Source organism: Zootoca vivipara, chromosome 6, assembly GCF_963506605.1.
Source record: "Zootoca vivipara chromosome 6, rZooViv1.1, whole genome shotgun sequence".
Classification (NCBI taxonomy): domain Eukaryota; kingdom Metazoa; phylum Chordata; class Lepidosauria; order Squamata; family Lacertidae; genus Zootoca; species Zootoca vivipara.
Genome location: NC_083281.1, coordinates 38,324,636 through 38,343,719, shown reverse-complemented (window position 1 = coordinate 38,343,719; position 19,084 = coordinate 38,324,636). Strand labels below are relative to the sequence as shown.

Below are 19,084 nucleotides of genomic sequence, written 5' to 3'. Positions count from 1 at the left end.
TTATTTGAATAAAATATAAGGGAAAGTATGCCAACTTTAGCAGAAGAGTCCTCTATTTAAAGAGAACAGCCCAACATCACAACCCCCATGCTAGAGGGAAAGCCTCAGTTCAGCTTCCTGAAGCAAAGGATTTCCAGAAAGTGCCTTGGTAGGTCACCAGCCTTCAACCAGTGAGTTGGAACCCATTGCAAGGTCACAGCGTGACCTAAGGTGGGTTTCAGCACTAACACCATTCAAAGATACAGTATAGCAAAACATTAACAAGTAGGTTCTCAAATGCATGTTTGGGATAAAGGGAGCAGGGGTCCTGACCCTAAAAGGGTCAAGACCACTGGTTTAAGCTACCCTTTTGCTAAGCCATTAGCTTTCATCACAAAGGCCCAACATTGTTTCCCCCTTAGTAGAGGGCTTTATCTTTTGGCAATATGGCATTGCAAAAGAGAGAGAATGCAGGAATGCATCCAACAGTGCCCTTCCATTCACAGAGGAGCCTTGGATCCAAAAGAGGTCCCTGCTTATGAAACTGAAGAGGTGATTTGTCAACCCACCCCCCCACCCCGCCTTGCAGCTCCTCCAAATCAGCTCTGAAGTAGTGGGAAACCCTCTAGAACAGCATGCAAGCAAGAATTGACAAAAATCACCTCTCCGCCACCACCATTTTGTGAGCAGGAGCCTCTGCTGTATCCAAGTTCTTTCCATTACTGGAGAACTCATTCAGTTCATGGAATGGTACCATTGTATTTAACCCATCAGATGAGAGCTAACTGTCAATCCCTACGTAATGAACAACATTCTAATTACCAGTAGTTCCTATGTTTTTGAAGCACAAGGCTTTTTTTTTAAAAAAAATCATACAATGATTAGCAAAACTGCAGATGGGGCTGAAAGACAGTGAAACCAGAAGTGAACCATATCTACTGAGACAATTATAAGTTTCACCAGTCACAGCAATCAGCTTCAGTAGCTTAAGTATTTAATAGAAAGCCAATACTGTACTACCAAAACAGAAGGAGGATGCATTTTCAAGAGGTGCAATCAGGCATATCTAGCTATGCAGGCAGCAACATTGCCTCTTCCGTTTCTAGCATTTCCTGTAGAAATTCCCTGTACAGGAAGTAACATTATCACTTCTCATTTCACTAACATTGTCTCAAACAAAAAGAAACATATTCAAAAAGATAAATACTGGAAACTCATTTGGAGTTACATATTGGAATGAGTCAACCTACAAATCTCATTATATGTAGATGTGAGGAACCCGCCTTTTTTCACACCTACTCACTGACAGAAATTGTGTGTGCTCCCACCTTCTAACATCAGCTGTTAATTTATCTCTTGTATGTGGAGAAAAGCAAATCATAGATAAAATAGCATCATGTTTCTCTTTACCTACACTAAAATCTGCCATGCCCACTGTTTCAGGGGCTATCTACAAGTTGCTCTGTATTGGAAAAAGCTTTCACTAAACACAATAAACACAAGACACATATATTAAAAGACCAGATTCATATCAAATCTGAAAACTGCTTAGTAAACATTTCAAAGTGACTTGTTTTATACACCAACCTCATCACAAATCCTAACCACCAAGGCCTCCAAAAGGTATGAACATAACAAAAGTCAAGTAAGTCAAACAACTATATAGGTAATTAGCTACATTTATCTCCTTTTGGTATTATTTTATTGAAAAGTTTTCAAATAAAGTGATACAAGCCACATTTATCTCTGCTACAATATGGATTGTGTTTATAATACATTACCTAAATTATTGTCTCTTCCCATATTATAACTGCCCTAGACCCTAAGATCAGGTGATATTCAATGTTACACCAGCAGATGCAACCAGACTTCCCCTTCCTCTCTTACCTCATTACAGTTCTACATACCCTCCATTTACTCCAGAGGTTCATCCAGAGCAGATTTTGAGACTGAAGGGGGGATGGAGGGTAGGAGAGAAAATGAAACTCCCATTGCAAGATATTGGACTGAGACCAATATCTTAAGAGACCCTTCTCCAGGTATCACTGCAAAATGACATGAGGTGGATGGTCACCGATGCCACTTTTTAGCAGTGACATCTTGGTTGAGGACTGTCCACCACAGAAAGGCTCACCTATACCTACACTGGGTTCTTTTTGGCACCAGATGAAGACTTACATTTTAGTGCTTTTTAAGTTCTGTGAAATAATTGTTTTGTGTTGATGGTTTTATTCTGATGCTGTTTTAGCTGCTTAACGTTTACGTGAAAGTTCTTTTTACACTTCTCCATTTCTACTTCAGTTTTAATTTGTGTGAGAACTATCCAGAGACCTTTTGTTAATGGGTAGCATAGATTTTTAAGTAAATAAATTACACTGCAAACACAGAAGTATTCCCAAGCCAAGTTCTTATACAAATAGCAATTCTTGGTTTCTTACTACTATGCCTTTTCCTGGGGGCTGGAAGGTTGAGTGGGATAGAGTTGTTCTACAGGCTAAGCGAATATCCTATTCAGAAAGGCAGAGTGAACAGATTTTGTATCATGTTCCTTGCCTAAGAGCAGAAAATATTGCTTTTAAAAAAGCTCATATTCAGTGCTGCATGCAGGGAATTCCATCCTCTCTCCTCTACCTTACAGTTTATGATCCCTTAAATCTGTTTTGGAGGGTCTTCAACTGTCTGAAACAGATTTTGGGTGCCTGTCAGAGGACAGAGAACAGAAGCTCCATTGTGCATGCAGAAGTCTGGTCTCAATGTATATTACCTATCATTTATTAAAGGCTTTTCAAATATTCAAAATGAAAGTAAAACAAACCATTGAAGAGTTAACTGCCTACATATTATTATAAGAAAGGAGAGAACAGAATATTAATACTGAACTTAACTGTTTCATTTCTTTCAGACCAGAGCTTGTATGAACATAGCAATAAGACTATAAACGTTAGAGTTTAATGTATGTATTTATTACTCAACAAAGTGGTGGTGAGTACTGACTGCAAATGCTACAAAGCATAAATACATGTGCTGTACTGTGATCAGGTATTGTGTTCCTATGTTGAGAATCAATGAGCCGAGAAAAGAAACCTAAGCAGGTAGCAAGACATGTGCATTAGTTGGCTTGAGCTTTAGTTTATTGGTTAGCTCATATCTGTCAAGTCAGTTTATGAACCATGATGATCTTCCAAACTTTGTTCATCCAATCCCTAAAACTGAGTTTTCTTTCAGGTCAAGTCAACTAACAACCCAATAAATTTCCCTTTCCTGTACCATGTGGTAAACTTGCTTGAGCTTTCTAGTTTGCAACACTATTTCTTGATTTTAAACCTACAACTTCTGGCTCACCTACACTTTCTACTACTAAAACACATTATGGGTGGTGTGGGTTATACTATATGTGGGTAAGGAGGCTAGAATCCTGATGTGTGCTAAAGATAGCAATTATGGAATAAAAAACCCTTCCTTACTACAATAGGTAGAATTCAATCATCTTTGAGTACCGGACTAACTTCTGGACTAACAAAAGGCAGCATATCTATGTAATAACGCGAAGTGCTAGAAATCTGTCCAACCTCAGTTCCTGATCAACCTGCATAACAAAGTTATTCGAATCATATCCCACAAGCACACAGATGTATGCTTGAAACTAGCAGCACCCTCTTAATCGAATCAACCAAATACATTTTAAGACTACAGTATCAAACTGCACAGAATGTTAAATGGGTATCTTGCATGCATGACAGGGTTTGTTTTTTTGGGGAGAGGGAAGGTTGACAAAGGCACGCTTTTCACTGGGACTGTAGCTTGAGAGTAGAGTGGGTTAACCCTTACATCAAAATCCTGATGAATCATCTCCCCTACACTGCTATTAGATTTAGAAGAGAAAAGCTCTCACTAGCACCAATGGGAGTTTCTCCCCACTAATGTTGATAGTAGTACAGGGGTGGGGGGTGGGGGTTACCTTTGTCAGTGTCGCAGTTGGGGAGGAAGGATTAAACCTTCCCTTGCAATGCATGCAGCCCCAATGAAAACTATTAGAATTTTAAAACTGGATGTGTTTCCAATGAGGCATGTGCAGTGTGCTGCCATGAAGGAATATATTACGGACCAAGTTATTACATTTCATCTACTGCCACCAGTCACTGGTCTCAAACTATCTGTTTGAAAATGTGTAACAGTATCTGATTTTATGTGAAAACATGTCACAGTTCAGAACCACAATAAGCACATTAAAGGTTTGGAGAGAATATTTATGTGGTACTTCTGTGCATCACTTAGATATATGTGTCAAGGGGATACAGTGCTGCAAAAACCCTATTCATCCACAGTTTAGACAAGCCTGTCAGTGTTAGAAACTCAGATACCTAAGATAGCACCAGGGCGGCGGGGGAGGGCAGATGAGTGGCATGAAAGGGCTGGTTCCAGAGAGGGGCTGCTTAAAATGGCACTCACCCAGCTCAGCCCAGCCCCCTTCCTCCTCTAGGCAGGGTGGGGAGAAGCTGGGAGGGAGGGAGGAGGCACCGCTGTGGTGTGTGTGAGGGAGAGGGGGGGGAATGGAATGGTGTAGGGGGGGAAATGGCGCAGCCCAAACAAACAGAATCCCCACGCCGATCCACGGACAGTCTGTGGGCCGGATCCTGAAGGCAATTGGGCCTGATCCAGCCCGCGGGCCTTAATTTGCTGACTCCTGGGTTAGAGCATCAATCTAGAACCTAGGGGCTCAAATCCCTACTCAATCATGAAGCTCACAGGGTGACCTTGGGTCAGTCACAGCCTTTTAACCTATTTCACAAGGTTGTTGTAGGAATAAACTGAGGAGGGGGGTGAACCACGTACTCCTTGGAGAAAAGGGATATAAATGCTTACTTGTTTAAGAAAGCTAGAGGGGTCAGCCAGATCCGAACCTGGCATCCAGAGATCTCCATATGGTGACAACTGGACCCAAACCAGCCTCAAAATGCGCCTGGTGAATTTTGGGCACTGGAGCCTGTCCTATGAAAGCTTTTTTTAAATAGGAATTTCAAAATGTTCAAAACAAGGAAGGATATGTTATCAAAGGATTTACCTGAACATTGAATATCCCTTAAGCATCCCTGCCAATTGCTGTTTTCGAATGATTTTACAACTGTTCGTATATTTAGTGTGCTCAGCCTGCTGGTGGTATTAAAAAAGAAGTAACATTTATGAAAATCAGCTTAGTATGCTTACAAATTTTAATGAAGAAAGACAGTTGGACTGAAGGCACAGGAAGCAGTAACCTTGCTAAAGTTGAATATATCTGGTTGGTCTTGGATGGGAGATGGCTTGAAAAACCTTGTATGCCACCTGGAATTTCGTAATCGAAGATGCAGGGTGTAGCATCCCACAAGAAAATGACTGAAAATGAAACTGCCATTGTCATAATACCATTACACAAACTCTGGCACAACCATACTTGGAGTACTATGTACAGTTTTGGTGGCCACACCTCAAAAAATGATGTTGCAGAGCCAGAAAAGGGCAACCAAAATGATCAAGGGACAAGATCAATTCCCTTATGAGATAAGATAACAATGTTTGGGACATTGAAGGTCAGAAAAAAGTGATTAAGTGGGGGGCACAATAAAGATGTACAAAAATTATGCATGATGTGGAGGAAGGGGAAAGAAAAGCCATCCAACAAAGCTGAAGTTTGGAGGATTCAGGACAGACAAAAAGCAGGATTCCTTTACATAACACATTGCTACCACAAGATGAAGGCCACAAACTTGAAAAGATTAAAAAAATGAATTGACCAGTTTATGGATGATTAGTCAGTCAATGGCAACTAGTCACAATAACTATGTACTATCCCCAGAATCGACGCGGGTGGCACTGTGGTGATACGGGTGGCGCTGTGGTCTAAACCACAGATCCTAAGGCTTGCCGATCAGAAGGTTGGCAGTTCAAATCCCCACAACGGGGTGAGCTCCCGTTGTTCGGTCCCAGCTCCTGCCCACCCAGCAGTTTTAAAGCACATTGAAGTGCAAGTAGATAAATAGATACCGCTCCGGCGGGAAGGTAGACAGCGTTTCTGTGCGCTGCTCTGGTTTGCCAGAAGCGGCTTTGTCATGCTGGCCACATGACCCAGAAGCTGTATGCGGACAAATGCCGGCTCCCTTGGCCTATAGAGCGAGATGAGCATCGCAACCCCAGAGTCGTCCGTGACTGGACCTAACGGTCAGGGGTACCTTTACCTTTACCCCCAGAATCAGGGCAGTATGTTCAGTGGAAAAGTTCTCTTGTAGTCATGTTATGCTTGTGGATAGGCATCTGATTGGCCACAGGGAGAACAGAGTGCTAGACTAGATGGGCCGTTGTTCTGATTCAGTTATGCTCTTACGTTCTTAAGAAAGGCAGGATATAATCATCACCACCATCATCATCAACATCAAGATTAGTTGACTTAGATAATTAAGCAAACAAAAAATATCACCAAATGACTAAAATGTCAGCTGTATATATCTCCTCAAGTAAAGGGGGAAACCCAACCTCTGCTTGCTTGGCAGAAGATTTAACCATGGTGTCTCCCCACCCACATGTGCAAAATTATTGTGCACATGCTTATGGGAAAATACTTCGGAGTAAGACGTGTAACAGTACAGTCTAGCAGATACCGGTAAGTAAAAGTCTTGTATCTATCATAACATATATGTCAATCTCGCCAGCTATTTGCCTTAAACAGAGTTACAACACACCCAACAATTTTCCAGTCACAATGCACCTTTAGAGCTTAGAGATCAACAGTTGGCCTTATTCTCTCAGTGTGTCAATTGCAGGAGAAAAGTTGAGAGCAGAGATGCACCTCATACATCTCCTTCATAGACCTAACGAAGGACTTTGACCTTGTCAGCATTAAATTTGAATGTGCTACCCATACCGCAAGTGACATGTTCCTTCTTATCTCTATACCTGATGACAGAGTAAAATCTCAAATTTTACAGCATCCTTTAGGCAGCTAGCAATTCTGAACATAAACACTGCATTCTCAGAAACAGGGAACTGACAGCTGAGCTCCTAAGGCTGAAGGAAGAGATCTCCAAACCTGTCCCTTATAATCTAACTTGGTTTTCTTGTAACTGCTGCATTTCCAGATGCACATAATGAATATTTTGTAGATCTTTTCCAAAGGTTGATAAAACATTTTTCTCTGAAGCTATTTAGACCATTAGAATGAAGTTAATTATTTTAAGATGTAGGTTTAACATGGATGATCAATTATACCAGTGACTCACGGAACTCCCCAGAAAGCTAAATGCAGAACTTTGCTTTGCAAACTATCCTCAGCTACACCCACAAACATGTTAAACACCAATTAAATATTTTTTACTAAGAGCCTGAGTAGCTTTATCTTTTATCTTCCTCCTGTGACAGTAAAAACTTCCACAGAGCCAGCTTTAGATCCTCTGACTTTATTGCCAAGGTTGTTGCTTTTTTGCCGGGGTGGTGGTAGTGGTGGTGAATTAAGCACCACAAAGCTCACCGTCTCAGTGCATCCATTATTTGGATATGAATATTATTAACCTTATGTCAAAAAATGTATAATAAAACCAAACTTTATTCAGAAATCAGAAACATTAGTCCTGCTCCCCTCAGTATTTACTGACCTCTTAAATTATTTATTCATAGCATTTTTATCACACTCGTCAACCAAAAGAGGCTCCCAGAGTGGCTTACAATTACAAATGACATTCATAAGAGAGTCCCTGTCTTCATCATGCGAAAGGCTGGACTAGATGAATCCCAAGCCGGAATTAAGATTGCCGGAAGAAATATCAACAACCTCAGATATGCAGATGACACAACCTTGATGGCAGAAAGCGAGGAGGAATTAAAGAACCTTTTAATGAGGGTGAAAGAGGAGAGCGCAAAATATGGTCTGAAGCTCAACATAAAAAAAACCAAGATCATGGCCACTGGTCCCATCACCTCCTGGCAAATAGAAGGGGAAGAAATGGAGGCAGTGAGAGATTTTACTTTCTTGGGCTCCTTGATCACTGCAGATGGTGACAGCAGTCACGAAATTAAAAGACGCCTGCTTCTTGGGAGAAAAGCAATGACAAACCTAGACAGCATCTTAAAAAGCAGAGACATCACTTTGCCGACAAAGGTCCGTATAGTTAAAGCTATGGTTTTCCCAGTAGTGATGTATGGAAGTGAGAGCTGGACCATAAAGAAGGCTGATCGTCGAAGAATTGATGCTTTTGAATTATGGTGCTGGAGGAGACTCTTGAGAGTCCCATGGACTGCTAGAAGATCAAACCTATCCATTCTTAAGGAAATCAGCCCTGAGTGCTCCCTGGAAGGACAGATCGTGAAGCTGAGGCTCCAATACTTTGGCCACCTCATGAGAAGAGAAGAATCCTTGGAAAAGACCCTGATGTTGGGAAAGATTGAGGGCACTAGGAGAAGGGGACGACAGAGGACAAGATGGTTGGACAGTGTTCTCGAAGCTACGAACATGAGTTTGACCAAACTGCGGGAGGCAGTGCAAGACAGGAGTGCCTGGCGTGCTATGGTCCATGGGGTCACGAAGAGTCGGACACGACTAAACGACTAAACAACAAAGCATTTTTATCACACTCGTCAACCAAAAGAGGCTCCCAGAGTGGCTTACAATTACAAATGACATTCATAAGAGAGTCCCTGTCTAGGATTACAATCTAAAAACAGACACAAGGGGGAAAGGAATTGGGTGTAAAGAAGCAGGTGGAGCAAACCCAGGCACCATTTCTTGTGTTGTAGTGCTTTTATAATGACATATTGGAATTGAATATCCAATTATGACAAAATTAAAGAAGGGGTATCTGCAAGGTATAAGAGCATAAGACCACCTCTGCTGGATCAAGTCATCCATCTAATCTAGCATCTTGTTTTCCTTAATGAACAACCAGAAGTCAATGGGAAGCCCACAGTCATCCTCTCCTACTATTGCTCCGTAGTCATAGGTTTGTTTTCAGAGGCATGCTGTCTTTGACCCTGGAGGTAGCATATAGCCATCACTGCTACTACAGTATGTCCATCAAACAGTAATGTACGCCTCTCTAATAATAATAATAATAATAATAATTTATTATTTATACCCCGCCCATCTGGCCGGGTTCCCCCAGCCACTCTGGGCGGCTTCCAAAAAAAAAACAACAGAAATTCTAAAATACAGAAATCCATCAAACATTAAAAGCTTCCCTAAACAGGGCTGCCTTGAGATGCCTTCTAAAGGTCTGGTAATTGTTCTCTTTGACCTCTAGTGGGAGGGCATTCCACAGGGTGGGTGCCACTACCGAGAAGGCCCTCTGCCTGGTTCCCTGTAACTTGGCTTCTCGTACTGAGGGAACCGCCAGAAGGCCCTCGGAGCTGGACCTCAGTGTCCGGGCAGAACGATGGGGGTGGAGACGCTCCTTCAGGTATACCGGACCGAGGCCGTTTAGGGCTTTAAAGGTCAACACCAACACTTTGAATTGTGCTCGGAAACGTACTGGGAGCCAATGTAGGTCTTTTAGGACCGGTGTTATGTGATCTCGGCGGCCGCTCCCAGTCACCAGTCTAGCTGCCGCATTCTGGATTAGTTGTAGTTTCCGGGTCACCTTCAAAGGTAGCCCCACGTAGAGCGCATTGCAGTAGTCCAAGCGAGAGATAACTAGAGCATGCACCACTCTGGAGAGACAGTCAGTGGGCAGGTAGGGACTCAGCCTGCGTACCAGATGGAGCTGATAAACAGCTGCCCTGGACACGGAGTTGACCTGTGCCTCCATGGACAGCTGTGAGTCTAAAATGACTCCCAGGCTGCGCACCTGGTCTTTCAGGGGCACAGTTACCCCATTCAGGACCAGAGAGTCCTCCACACCCGCCCGCCTCCTGTCCCCCACAAACAGTACTTCTGTCTTGTCAGGATTCAATCTCAATCTGTTAGCCGCCATCCATCCTCCAACCGCCTCCAAGCACTCACACAGGACCTTCACCGCCTTCACTGGTTCTGATTTAAAAGAGAGGTAGAGCTGGGTATCATCAGCATACTGATGGACACTCAGCCCAAACCCCCTGATGATCTCTCCCAGTGGCTGCATATAGATGTTAAAAAGCATGGGGGAGAGGACAGAACCCTGAGGCACCCCACAAGTGAGCGCCCAGGGGTCTGAACACTCATCCCCCACCACCACTTTCTGAACACGGCCCAGGAGGAAGGAGCGGAACCACTGCATGACAGTGCCCCCAGCTCCCAAGCCCTCTAGACGGTCCAGAAGGATGTTATGGTCGATGGTGTCAAAAGCCGCTGAGAGATCCAGCAGAACAAGGAAACAGCTCTTACCTTTGTCCCTAGCCCGCCGGAGATCATCGACCAGTGCGACCAAGGCAGTTTCAGTCCCATGATGAGGCCTGAATCCTGACTGGAAGGGATCCAAATGGTCCGCTTCTTCCAGGCGTGCCTGGAGTTGTTCCGCAACCACTCGCTCAATCACCTTGCCCAAGAATGGAAGATTTGAGACTGGGCGATAGTTGGCCATATTGGCCGGATCTAAAGATGGTTTTTTAAGAAGCGGTTTAATAACCGCCTCTTTCAGCGGGTCTGGGAAGGCTCCCTCATGGAGAGAAGCATTTACCAACCCGCGAAGCCCATCGCCCAGCCCTTCCTGGCTAGCTTTTATAAGCCAGGATGGGCAAGGATCAAGGAGACAGGTGGTTGGTTTCATTCGTCTAAGCAGCCTGTCCACATCCTCGGAGGTAACAGATTGAAATTGATCCCACAAAACTTGACTAGACAGGACTCTAGCACTCCCCCGCCCCGGCCCTGCTCCCACGGTGGAGTCTACCTCTTCCCGAATCTGAGCGACTTTATCTGCAAAAAACTTTGCAAAATCATTGCAGGAGATCATGTGGCCCGTACTGGGCCCGGATGGAGCAGGTGGTTCCGCTAAATTGCGAACCACCTGGAAGAGTCTCCTGCTGCTGTTTTCTGCAGATGCGATGGAGACGGTGAAGAAGGTCCTCTTCGCCGTCGCCATTGCCACTTGGTAGGCTCGAAGTTGAGCTCTAGCCCGTGTCCGGTCTGATTCAAAATGAGTTTTCCGCCACTGGCGCTCTAGCCGTCTCAACGACTGTTTCATTGCCCTCAGCGCCGGGGAAAACCACGGGGCTGTCCGGGCTCCATGCAATCTGAGAGGGCGCTTCGGAGCCAGACAGTCAATAGCGCTGGTTAACTCCGCATTCCAGCGGGCCACCAGGGAATCAGCTGAAAGGCCATCGACATGGGATAAAACATCCCCTACCACTCTTTGGAAGCCACTTGGATCCATTAAGTAGCGGGGGCGGACCATCCGAATCGGTCCCACCTCCCTGCAGAGGGAAAGGGTTGCGGAGAAGTCCAGTTGCACCAGAAAGTGATCTGACCATCTCTAGAAAACAAATGTTAATGGCATTTCCCCAATGTACAGAGAGAATGAAAGCAGAGAGAACTTGAAAGGAATTATAAGAAAATGGTTCAGAAATGAAACTTGGGGGGGGGATACCACATGATTTTGACTCTTTATACAAGGTATGATATAGTATTAATGCTATAGTTACAGGTAGGTAGCCATGTTGGTCTGCCGTAGTCGAAACAAAATAAAAAAATTCCTTCCAGTAGCACCTTAGAGACCAACTAAGTTTGTTATTGGTATGAGCTTTCGGGTGCATATGAAGAAGTGTGCATGCACAAGAAAGCTCATACCAATAACAAACTTAGTTGGTTTCTAAGGTGCTACTGGAAGGATTTATTATTATTATTATTATTATTTTGTTTCAACCAATAACAAACTTAGTTGGTCTCTAAGGTGCTACTGGAATGAATTTTTTTATTTTGTTTCGATTGTTATGAAAGTTAGAGGAAAATAACAGTAGTTTTTGGGAGGGTGCAACTGGCAGCTAAACTAGTTGAGGCTTGCAGAATTTAAGATTTGCAGTCATTATTTTAGCCATGTTTACTTGGAACTTAATCTCTGGTTTTAATGACGACACTTCTAAAAACATGTTTAAAATCACAGACTTCTAGAGCCAAATGTCTCCTGGTTTTTTTCAGTACCTTATTAGGGACACACAGTTCTGCAATTATACTAATATCTTCTTTCCAGGATTAATAATGTTCAATTCTCCACATCAAAAATCAAAAGATGAATTTTTTGTACAGTAAGAAGGGATAGAAAGAATGTACATATCACTAAGTCTAACATGCGGCATTAATGACCACTATGCATACAGTGATGTATGGAAGTGAGAGCTGGACCATAAAGAAGGCTGATCGCTGAAGAACTGATGCTTTTGAATTATGGTGCTGGAGGAGACTCTTGAGAGTCCCATGGACTGCAAGAAGATCAAACCTATCTATTCTGAAGGAAATCAGCCCTGAGTGCTCACTGGAAGGACAGATCCTGAAGCTGAGGCTCCAATACTTTGGCCACCTCATGAGAAGACTCCCTGGAAAAGACCCTGATGCTGGGAAAGATTGAGGGCACAAGGAGAAGGGGACGACAGAGGACGAGATGGTTGGACAGTGTTCTCGAAGCTACGAACATGAGTTTGACCAAATTGCGGGAGGCAGTGGAAGACAGGAGTGGCTGGCGTTCTCTGGTCCATGGGGTCACCAAGAGTCGGACATGACTAAATGACTAAACAACAACAATGCATACAGACAGCAATTAGATCACTATTCTTCATTAGCAAGCCAAACAAATTCCAAAAGTATTACTCAACAGCATCCTGCAAAAGTGGGGGGGGGGACAGCAAAAACTTATTAAGCGATCTCTGTATTAGGCATATAACACACATTTATTTTTTTCCCTTGATGCTTGAACCCAAAGTTACAAAGCAGCACACCTTTATATATCTTTGTATCAAATGGCATTACAATTTTTCACCTGAGTGATAAGGCTAACTTAGATATGTTCCCTATCAAGCTAGTAAAATTTTATTTCAAAATAATTTAGCTGCTGTGGATCAAAGCACCCTATCTTAAAGAATGGTATTAAAGCTAGTAGCATTTAACAGCTAGAAATCTAAAATGGCGGGATCAAAAAGTGTTAAGAAAATAAATGCTGTGGATATCATTTAACATTGTAACATGAAAATCCAAGTATTTGCATTCATTGGTCAACACTGTCAGTAATAACTTCAGGCTCCAGTTATAAATTCTTAAGCAGCTCTATAGATACAAAGTTACATGTTAGTGCATGGGGGGGGGGTTTCCCTGCAACTGATTTTAGCTGTCATGTTGCTAAGATTTTGAAAAGGAAACTTTTGTTTTGGTGTGTACTGTATATGATCTAACCAATGCATTTAACTTGCAACACAAGTATTTTCAGACACAAGTGGCTATTTAGTACATTAAATCCTACTTTTCTTCTGTCACAGTACTAAAGATGACATATATGGCACCGACCAGAAATGCTTGTTTCATATGCCCTCAGGCCATATATGCCTAGGATCCAATGCCAGTATTGCTTAAACACTTATTCAAACACATGTCCATATTTTAAAAAAATTTTAAATCACTCTTTCAATAATGGCTTGGTAAACAAAAAACAAAACAAAAAACCACACAGCTGCTTATGTTTATAAACAAACTGAAAGAAATGATTGCAAAAGAACAGGAATCCATCCCACCTGAGAATCCACAAAAGCAAATATCTTAAGGCAGCTACCGGTAGCTGTTCAAATTACTCCCAAACTTTCAGGAAGCGTCCTTTCCTTCAGTTCAGCCACTAAACTACTTGATTCACCCAAACTCATTTCAAGTGCACAAGTTGGATTTACAAATATTCTGCAAAATTTGAGCAACTTTCTGAATTTAATACTGATGTCTAGACAAACTATACATGTCTACCACACCTGTGACCCATACCAGGGTTCACCTGAGGTCAGGCACAAATACACAGGGGGGAGAAAAGCTGCATTCTCAAGATCAGTTATGTCATGCATTTCTTGATTTTTTAGGTAACTGTAGGTTACAAGAAGCTAATAGTTTTTTAGCATAGATAAATCACCAAAGCAAACATGTGCTTTTATATTGTATCTTCTGCAAATCAGAAACACATTTACCTCACAATTATTCCAAGTTTCTACCCCAATGGCGATGATAATCAAGCCACTTGCTCCACAGCTACATATAAAATATTCAGGGTCCGAGCTGCCCCACAAGCACCTTGGGAGGACCACTCTGCTAAAACAAAAACACCTACACCAGTCCCCCCCCCATATTCTGTTCAAGATTTCAGAACCACACTTCCCTAAGCTTCTCCATAGGTCCACCTACCTACAAGCTCTTACACACACAAAGCCTGACCCTGACACGTTTGTCCTCCTATCCAACTATTGATTTTATAGACATCTCAAGAGTATAGGATTGGTCCTCAAGCTACAACCCTAAATGCACTTAGGAATAAGCTCAACTTCAGTCAGTTCAGTGGGACTTAACAGTAAACACTATTCTGGGCCACAGAGGACATTTACTTCATGCAGTTAGTTGTGTTTCAGCCGCATATTTTATTTTATTTTTAGTTCCGAGGAAAATACCCCAGTGCCCCGGGTTGTCTCCATACCCAAATGGCAGATACCATGAAGCCCAAGCTACATACTTGCCACTAGCCCCGTAACTTCAAGGTCAGTTATTCGGGAACTGCCGCCCAACCGCCTCCCCGAAACTTCCCTCCCCGAGTCCACCTATTGTGTCAAGATCCAGCCCACGCCAAGCGCTGCGAGCGGCTCCTAAGGAGTGGAGCGTCCCGTCAGGCGTCGCCTCCGCCTCACCTGCGCTGCTGATTTCCATTCATGGAGCTCGGCGCGGCCGCTCTCAGGCTACGGGTGCCGGTCCGGTTCCTGCCGGGTCCCCCACGTCGTTCTCCTGGCGCCGTCCCGGTCCGGCCGGGCCTGCGGAGACAGCAGTAGCAACAACGGCGGCGGCGGCGCCTCCTCTCCACACAACGCAGCCACTCGAGTCTTTCAGGTTATTGCTCTCCCTCCCCAGCCGCCCACGGGCGGTCAGTCAGTCAGTTAGTTAGTCTCGGGCTGCGGTGACGGGTGAAGAAGCGGAAGTTGCGTGGCCGCCCGCAGCCCCAGCTCGCTCCCTTCTCCACTGACTGACTGACTGAGAAACCCGACTTTCCACTCGGCACACACCGAGCCTCGCTCTGGAGGGACCAGTCCCCGGGTGCCCGCATGCGCCTCCCGCTCTACCGGAAGCCGTCCCCCCTCCCTCCTCCCTTTTTCGGCTCTGAGACGAAGACCATCTCTGTTGTCTTTCTACGATGACTCTGACTCTGTAGCAGGAGGGGGGAGGGTGCCTGACTAACTCACCGGCTCACGCGCATGCGTGCATTTTCCTCCACCACCTCTGGCCGCCGGAAGTTCTTTTCCTACTTCAGCCTCTCTCGCTAGTCTACCTCAATCCCGCGCAAGTTCGCGCTTGGTCCCGCTCGCGTTGTTAAACTAAGATAAACGCAGTACGCATGCGTACGAAAGTTGCCGCTCTCCTTCAAGGGTAGCCCTCGGCGAATGCAAATTTAGGAGGCGGAGCTAGGACCGTGTGGAGGCGGAAACAAGCGAAAGGAAGAAGCGGTTAAGGGGTTGTCGTAAATGAACCACTGGTCGCGGGTTCGAGTCTCGGCTTGTGTTATTTGAGGTAAGCATGAGACTTGGAGGACCCTTAAATTCCGCAGATGTTTAACATTTTTAATAGTTAGCAAACTAACACTTGGTTAGTTTAACTACCTTAAAGTTTTAGACGGCTATAACTATAAATACAAAATGTTAGCTTGATTTTAATAATGAAAACAGAGAATTACATGTAATGTCTAGTTGTAGCTTACTGATTTTATTTTTTTCTACTTTTAATTGCTTGTTTTTAACCTTTATTTATTCTTTTTGTAAACCGCATTGAGTTTTTTGTAAAATTGTAGAGTTGGAAGAGACCACTTACCGTAGGTCAACTAGTCCAACCCCCTGCAATGCGGGATATTTTACCCAATGTGGGGCTTGAATACACAACTCTGAATGCAACATTCCCATCCCAAGCAGTAAAAAATGTATGGCTTTCACACTTACAGAGTGTCTCTGCCTGAAAATAATAAGAGACACATACTGTACAGTCAAATCCATAAAGAACAGGCAACCTGGCTCAGTATCCTTTTTTTTTTAAGATTCTAAGCTTCTGGGCAGGAACCACCTTGTTTTAAATCTTTGTACAGCAGTTTATAAAATAGCACCTAATAAAAGCAGTGTGTTGTAGTGCTTGGACTGACACGACTAGGAATTTTCAGTCCCACTAAGACTGTACAGTGGAACCTCAGTTTATGAACACCTCGGTTTATGAATTTTCGGTTTATGAACGCCGCGGACCCATCTGGAACGGATTAATTCACTTTCCATTACTTTCAATGGGAAAGTTCGCTTCAGTTTATGAACGCTTCAGTTTATGAACAGACTTCCGGAACCAACTGTGTTCATAAACCGAGGTACCACTGTAACTCTACAGAAGCATAGTTCTCCCCCAACCTGGTGCCCTCAGATATTTTGGACAAAGGCTGCTGTACAGGGAGAAGTGTTGTGGTCCATGCTCTAAACCAGTGGTTCCCAACAGGTGGTCCGGGGACCCCCAGGGGTCCGCGAGCTATGCCAGAGGGGTCCTCAAGATGCTATTAGAATAAAAAATATATTAAATATATTTCGTATGATAACAGATTTTTTGTTTTGGCCGCTTCCTGCATGAGCAGAGTCTAGCGCAAAACTAGAATTAGAGGCAGTAGTTCTGCTGTATGCCGTTAGGTGGCGCTTTACAAACACTACTGTTTTGCAAAGAGGCAGCGCGCGCATTCTACTAACGCTCACCTCCCCAAGATGCTTTGTGCGTGTCGGCTTCATTTGTGCGCTACTGCACAGGTACCCTGTCTTCTCCATTCCCCTCCCTCCTCCCTGGCGCGTGCACTGCCTCTTTGCAAAACAGTAGTGTTTGTAAACAAAGCATTGTTTTTCGCGGAAGCTACAGTTCGCGTAGTTAAAAATGGACCGTTGGTTAAAAAGTGGTTCATCTCATTAAGAACTGAAAATTAAAACAAACTGTATACTGATGGAGTACTCTGTTGTAACTGTAAAAAACGTATAAATATAAAATATAAAAAGACTCTTAATTTGGCTCTCACTTTTTAATTTTAGGATTAGGAATTAATGGGGGTCCTTGTCACAATAGCGGCTCGATGAGGGGTCCTCGAGAAAATTTTGTTGGGAACCCCTGCTCTAAACAGTCCATTCAGGAAGGCCACCTGTTCTGGAGGGCTCATCAGACATAGGGCCTACCTAGTGGCAGTGAAGGCAGCAAAGGAGGCATAGTTTGGTACCTCCATTGTATCCTCATTGTACCATCTGGTATAGCTTTTCCTAGTGCAGTCTGGCCTGAAGCAGGTAGCTGTGCATTTGCTTTCAAGCTGTCTTGAGAATAAATTTGCTTGCATCCACCAGGATCTTGACTCCACCGTTACAGCAGATGAATTTCAAGGGGTGTCCAGAGCATTGTCTGGTCCTGCTACCAGTATGTTGGATGACTTTGTTAGTGTCATGGACTAGCTGGAAACAGAGGAGTGTTGGAACCAGAGCCCAGGGAGCAGTGATGAGACAATGAAGAGTGGTCACAGGGACTGTGGAAAGGTTTCTGAAGAAACTTCAGCTAACAGCCAGGTTGATCACAGGGGCAAGACAGTTTGAGTGTATGACATTGATTCTAGTTTCTGGGCCCAATTTAAAGTGCTGGTTTTTACCAATAAAGCAATCAACAGCTCAGAACCGCAGTACCTCAAGGACCACTTCTCCCCATAAGAACTGGCCTGGACCCTGCAGTCATCATCTGAGGCTCCTCCATGAAAGGTTTGGAGGGTGGTGGCTCCCCATTTGTGGAATGCCCTCCCCAAGGAGGCTCGCCTGGCATCATTCCATACTTAGACCCCAGATGAAAACGTTTTTCTATAATCAGGCCTTTGGCTGGTTAACATTCTATCACCTTCTAAACGTGATGGGGGGATGTTATTGGTTTTTGTTTAATGTATTTTGTGCTCTCAATTTGCATTTTTCTGTTGTGAACCGCTCTGTGGTCTTCCCAAGAAGGGCAGTTTACAAATTTAATTAAATAATAATAATAATACAACATGACAGTGGGGCATTTATTACAAACTGGGCATGTGGTTTACTGGTATCCAGAAGTGCATGGCCATCTATGCACACCAAAAGCATCAAACCTTTTTCAAGAAATAAAATAGCAGCCTTGCCAGAATATTGACATCCTAGTTAGTGTTTTTTTTTAAAAAAAAAGCACAACTGTATTCTATGTGGTTTTTGTTTATCCTTTAAGTGAAATCTCTGCTTCTCACAGAAGAAACTCATATCCAGGTGTTGAAACTTTCTTTATAAAATTTGAGTCCCAGTTTGCTCCTCTCAATAAGGACTGTACAGCAGTTGATCAAGTCTGCTTAATAAATGGACCATACAATGTTCAGTTTCAAATTAAAAAAACACAAACAAGAAAACAAAACTCAACCAATAGCGTGTTTTGTGAACATTCTCTATTTACACTTCAACGCTTCCTTGTAACAGTTTTTCTTTTTAAAAAAATAATAATAATGAACACAAACCAGAGTTGCCATCAGTTTAAAACTTTCACAATTTCTTGGAAGTGCAAAATTACATGTGCACACGTGATACGGGTTTCACTTTTTTTATTGCTGTTCTGACATGTTGCTCACATTTCTCTCCAGATAGGACCAACACACCAAGTTTGCACCTTGCTGCCAAATTGTTTTGAACATTTAATTAAAAGGGGATTCTTTGTTGAATCCTTGCAATGCTGACGCTTTTAGGCTTTCCTACAACATCAGTTTTCTATAGGCAGAAGCTGCTTTGTTGGTCCCAAAAGGATTATGATACAAAAACCAGGCACGGCAACTTTCCTTTTTTCAGACAGATGTTTGGTAGCCAGATAATTTTTTCGTGTTTTAGAGTTGTATAGAATTCTTCAGATGAGAACAGCTCATTTTCCAAACTAAAGAGAACCTCTGGTTCCACGTAAGGATTTACACTACAG

The 19,084-nt window shown here is 43.4% G+C and overlaps 1 protein-coding gene and 1 long non-coding RNA gene across 4 annotated transcripts in view; one reads left to right on the top strand and one right to left on the bottom strand.

Annotated features, from left to right (window-relative positions):
- Window positions 1-15,277, bottom strand: part of LOC118086559 (protein argonaute-3) — a 52,109-nt gene extending 36,832 nt beyond the window's left edge. For 2 of the 3 annotated variants that reach the window (XR_004692758.2, XM_035118313.2), the window contains exon 1: window positions 14,770-15,277. Coding sequence is in view for 2 of the 3 variants with exons in the window: in XM_035118313.2 (XP_034974204.1) it covers window positions 14,770-14,788 (19 nt within the window). In the remaining variant the exon portion in view is untranslated. The remainder of the gene's footprint in view (window positions 1-14,769) is intronic. The other variant, XM_035118311.2, reaches the window with a different exon arrangement.
- A 104-nt stretch (window positions 15,278-15,381) lies between these two features.
- On the top strand, window positions 15,382-18,301 carry LOC132592313 (uncharacterized). The gene is made up of 2 exons (XR_009557748.1): window positions 15,382-15,640; window positions 17,473-18,301. It is a non-coding gene; the product is annotated as an uncharacterized LOC132592313 (long non-coding RNA).
- The last annotated feature ends 783 nt before the right edge of the window (window positions 18,302-19,084 follow it).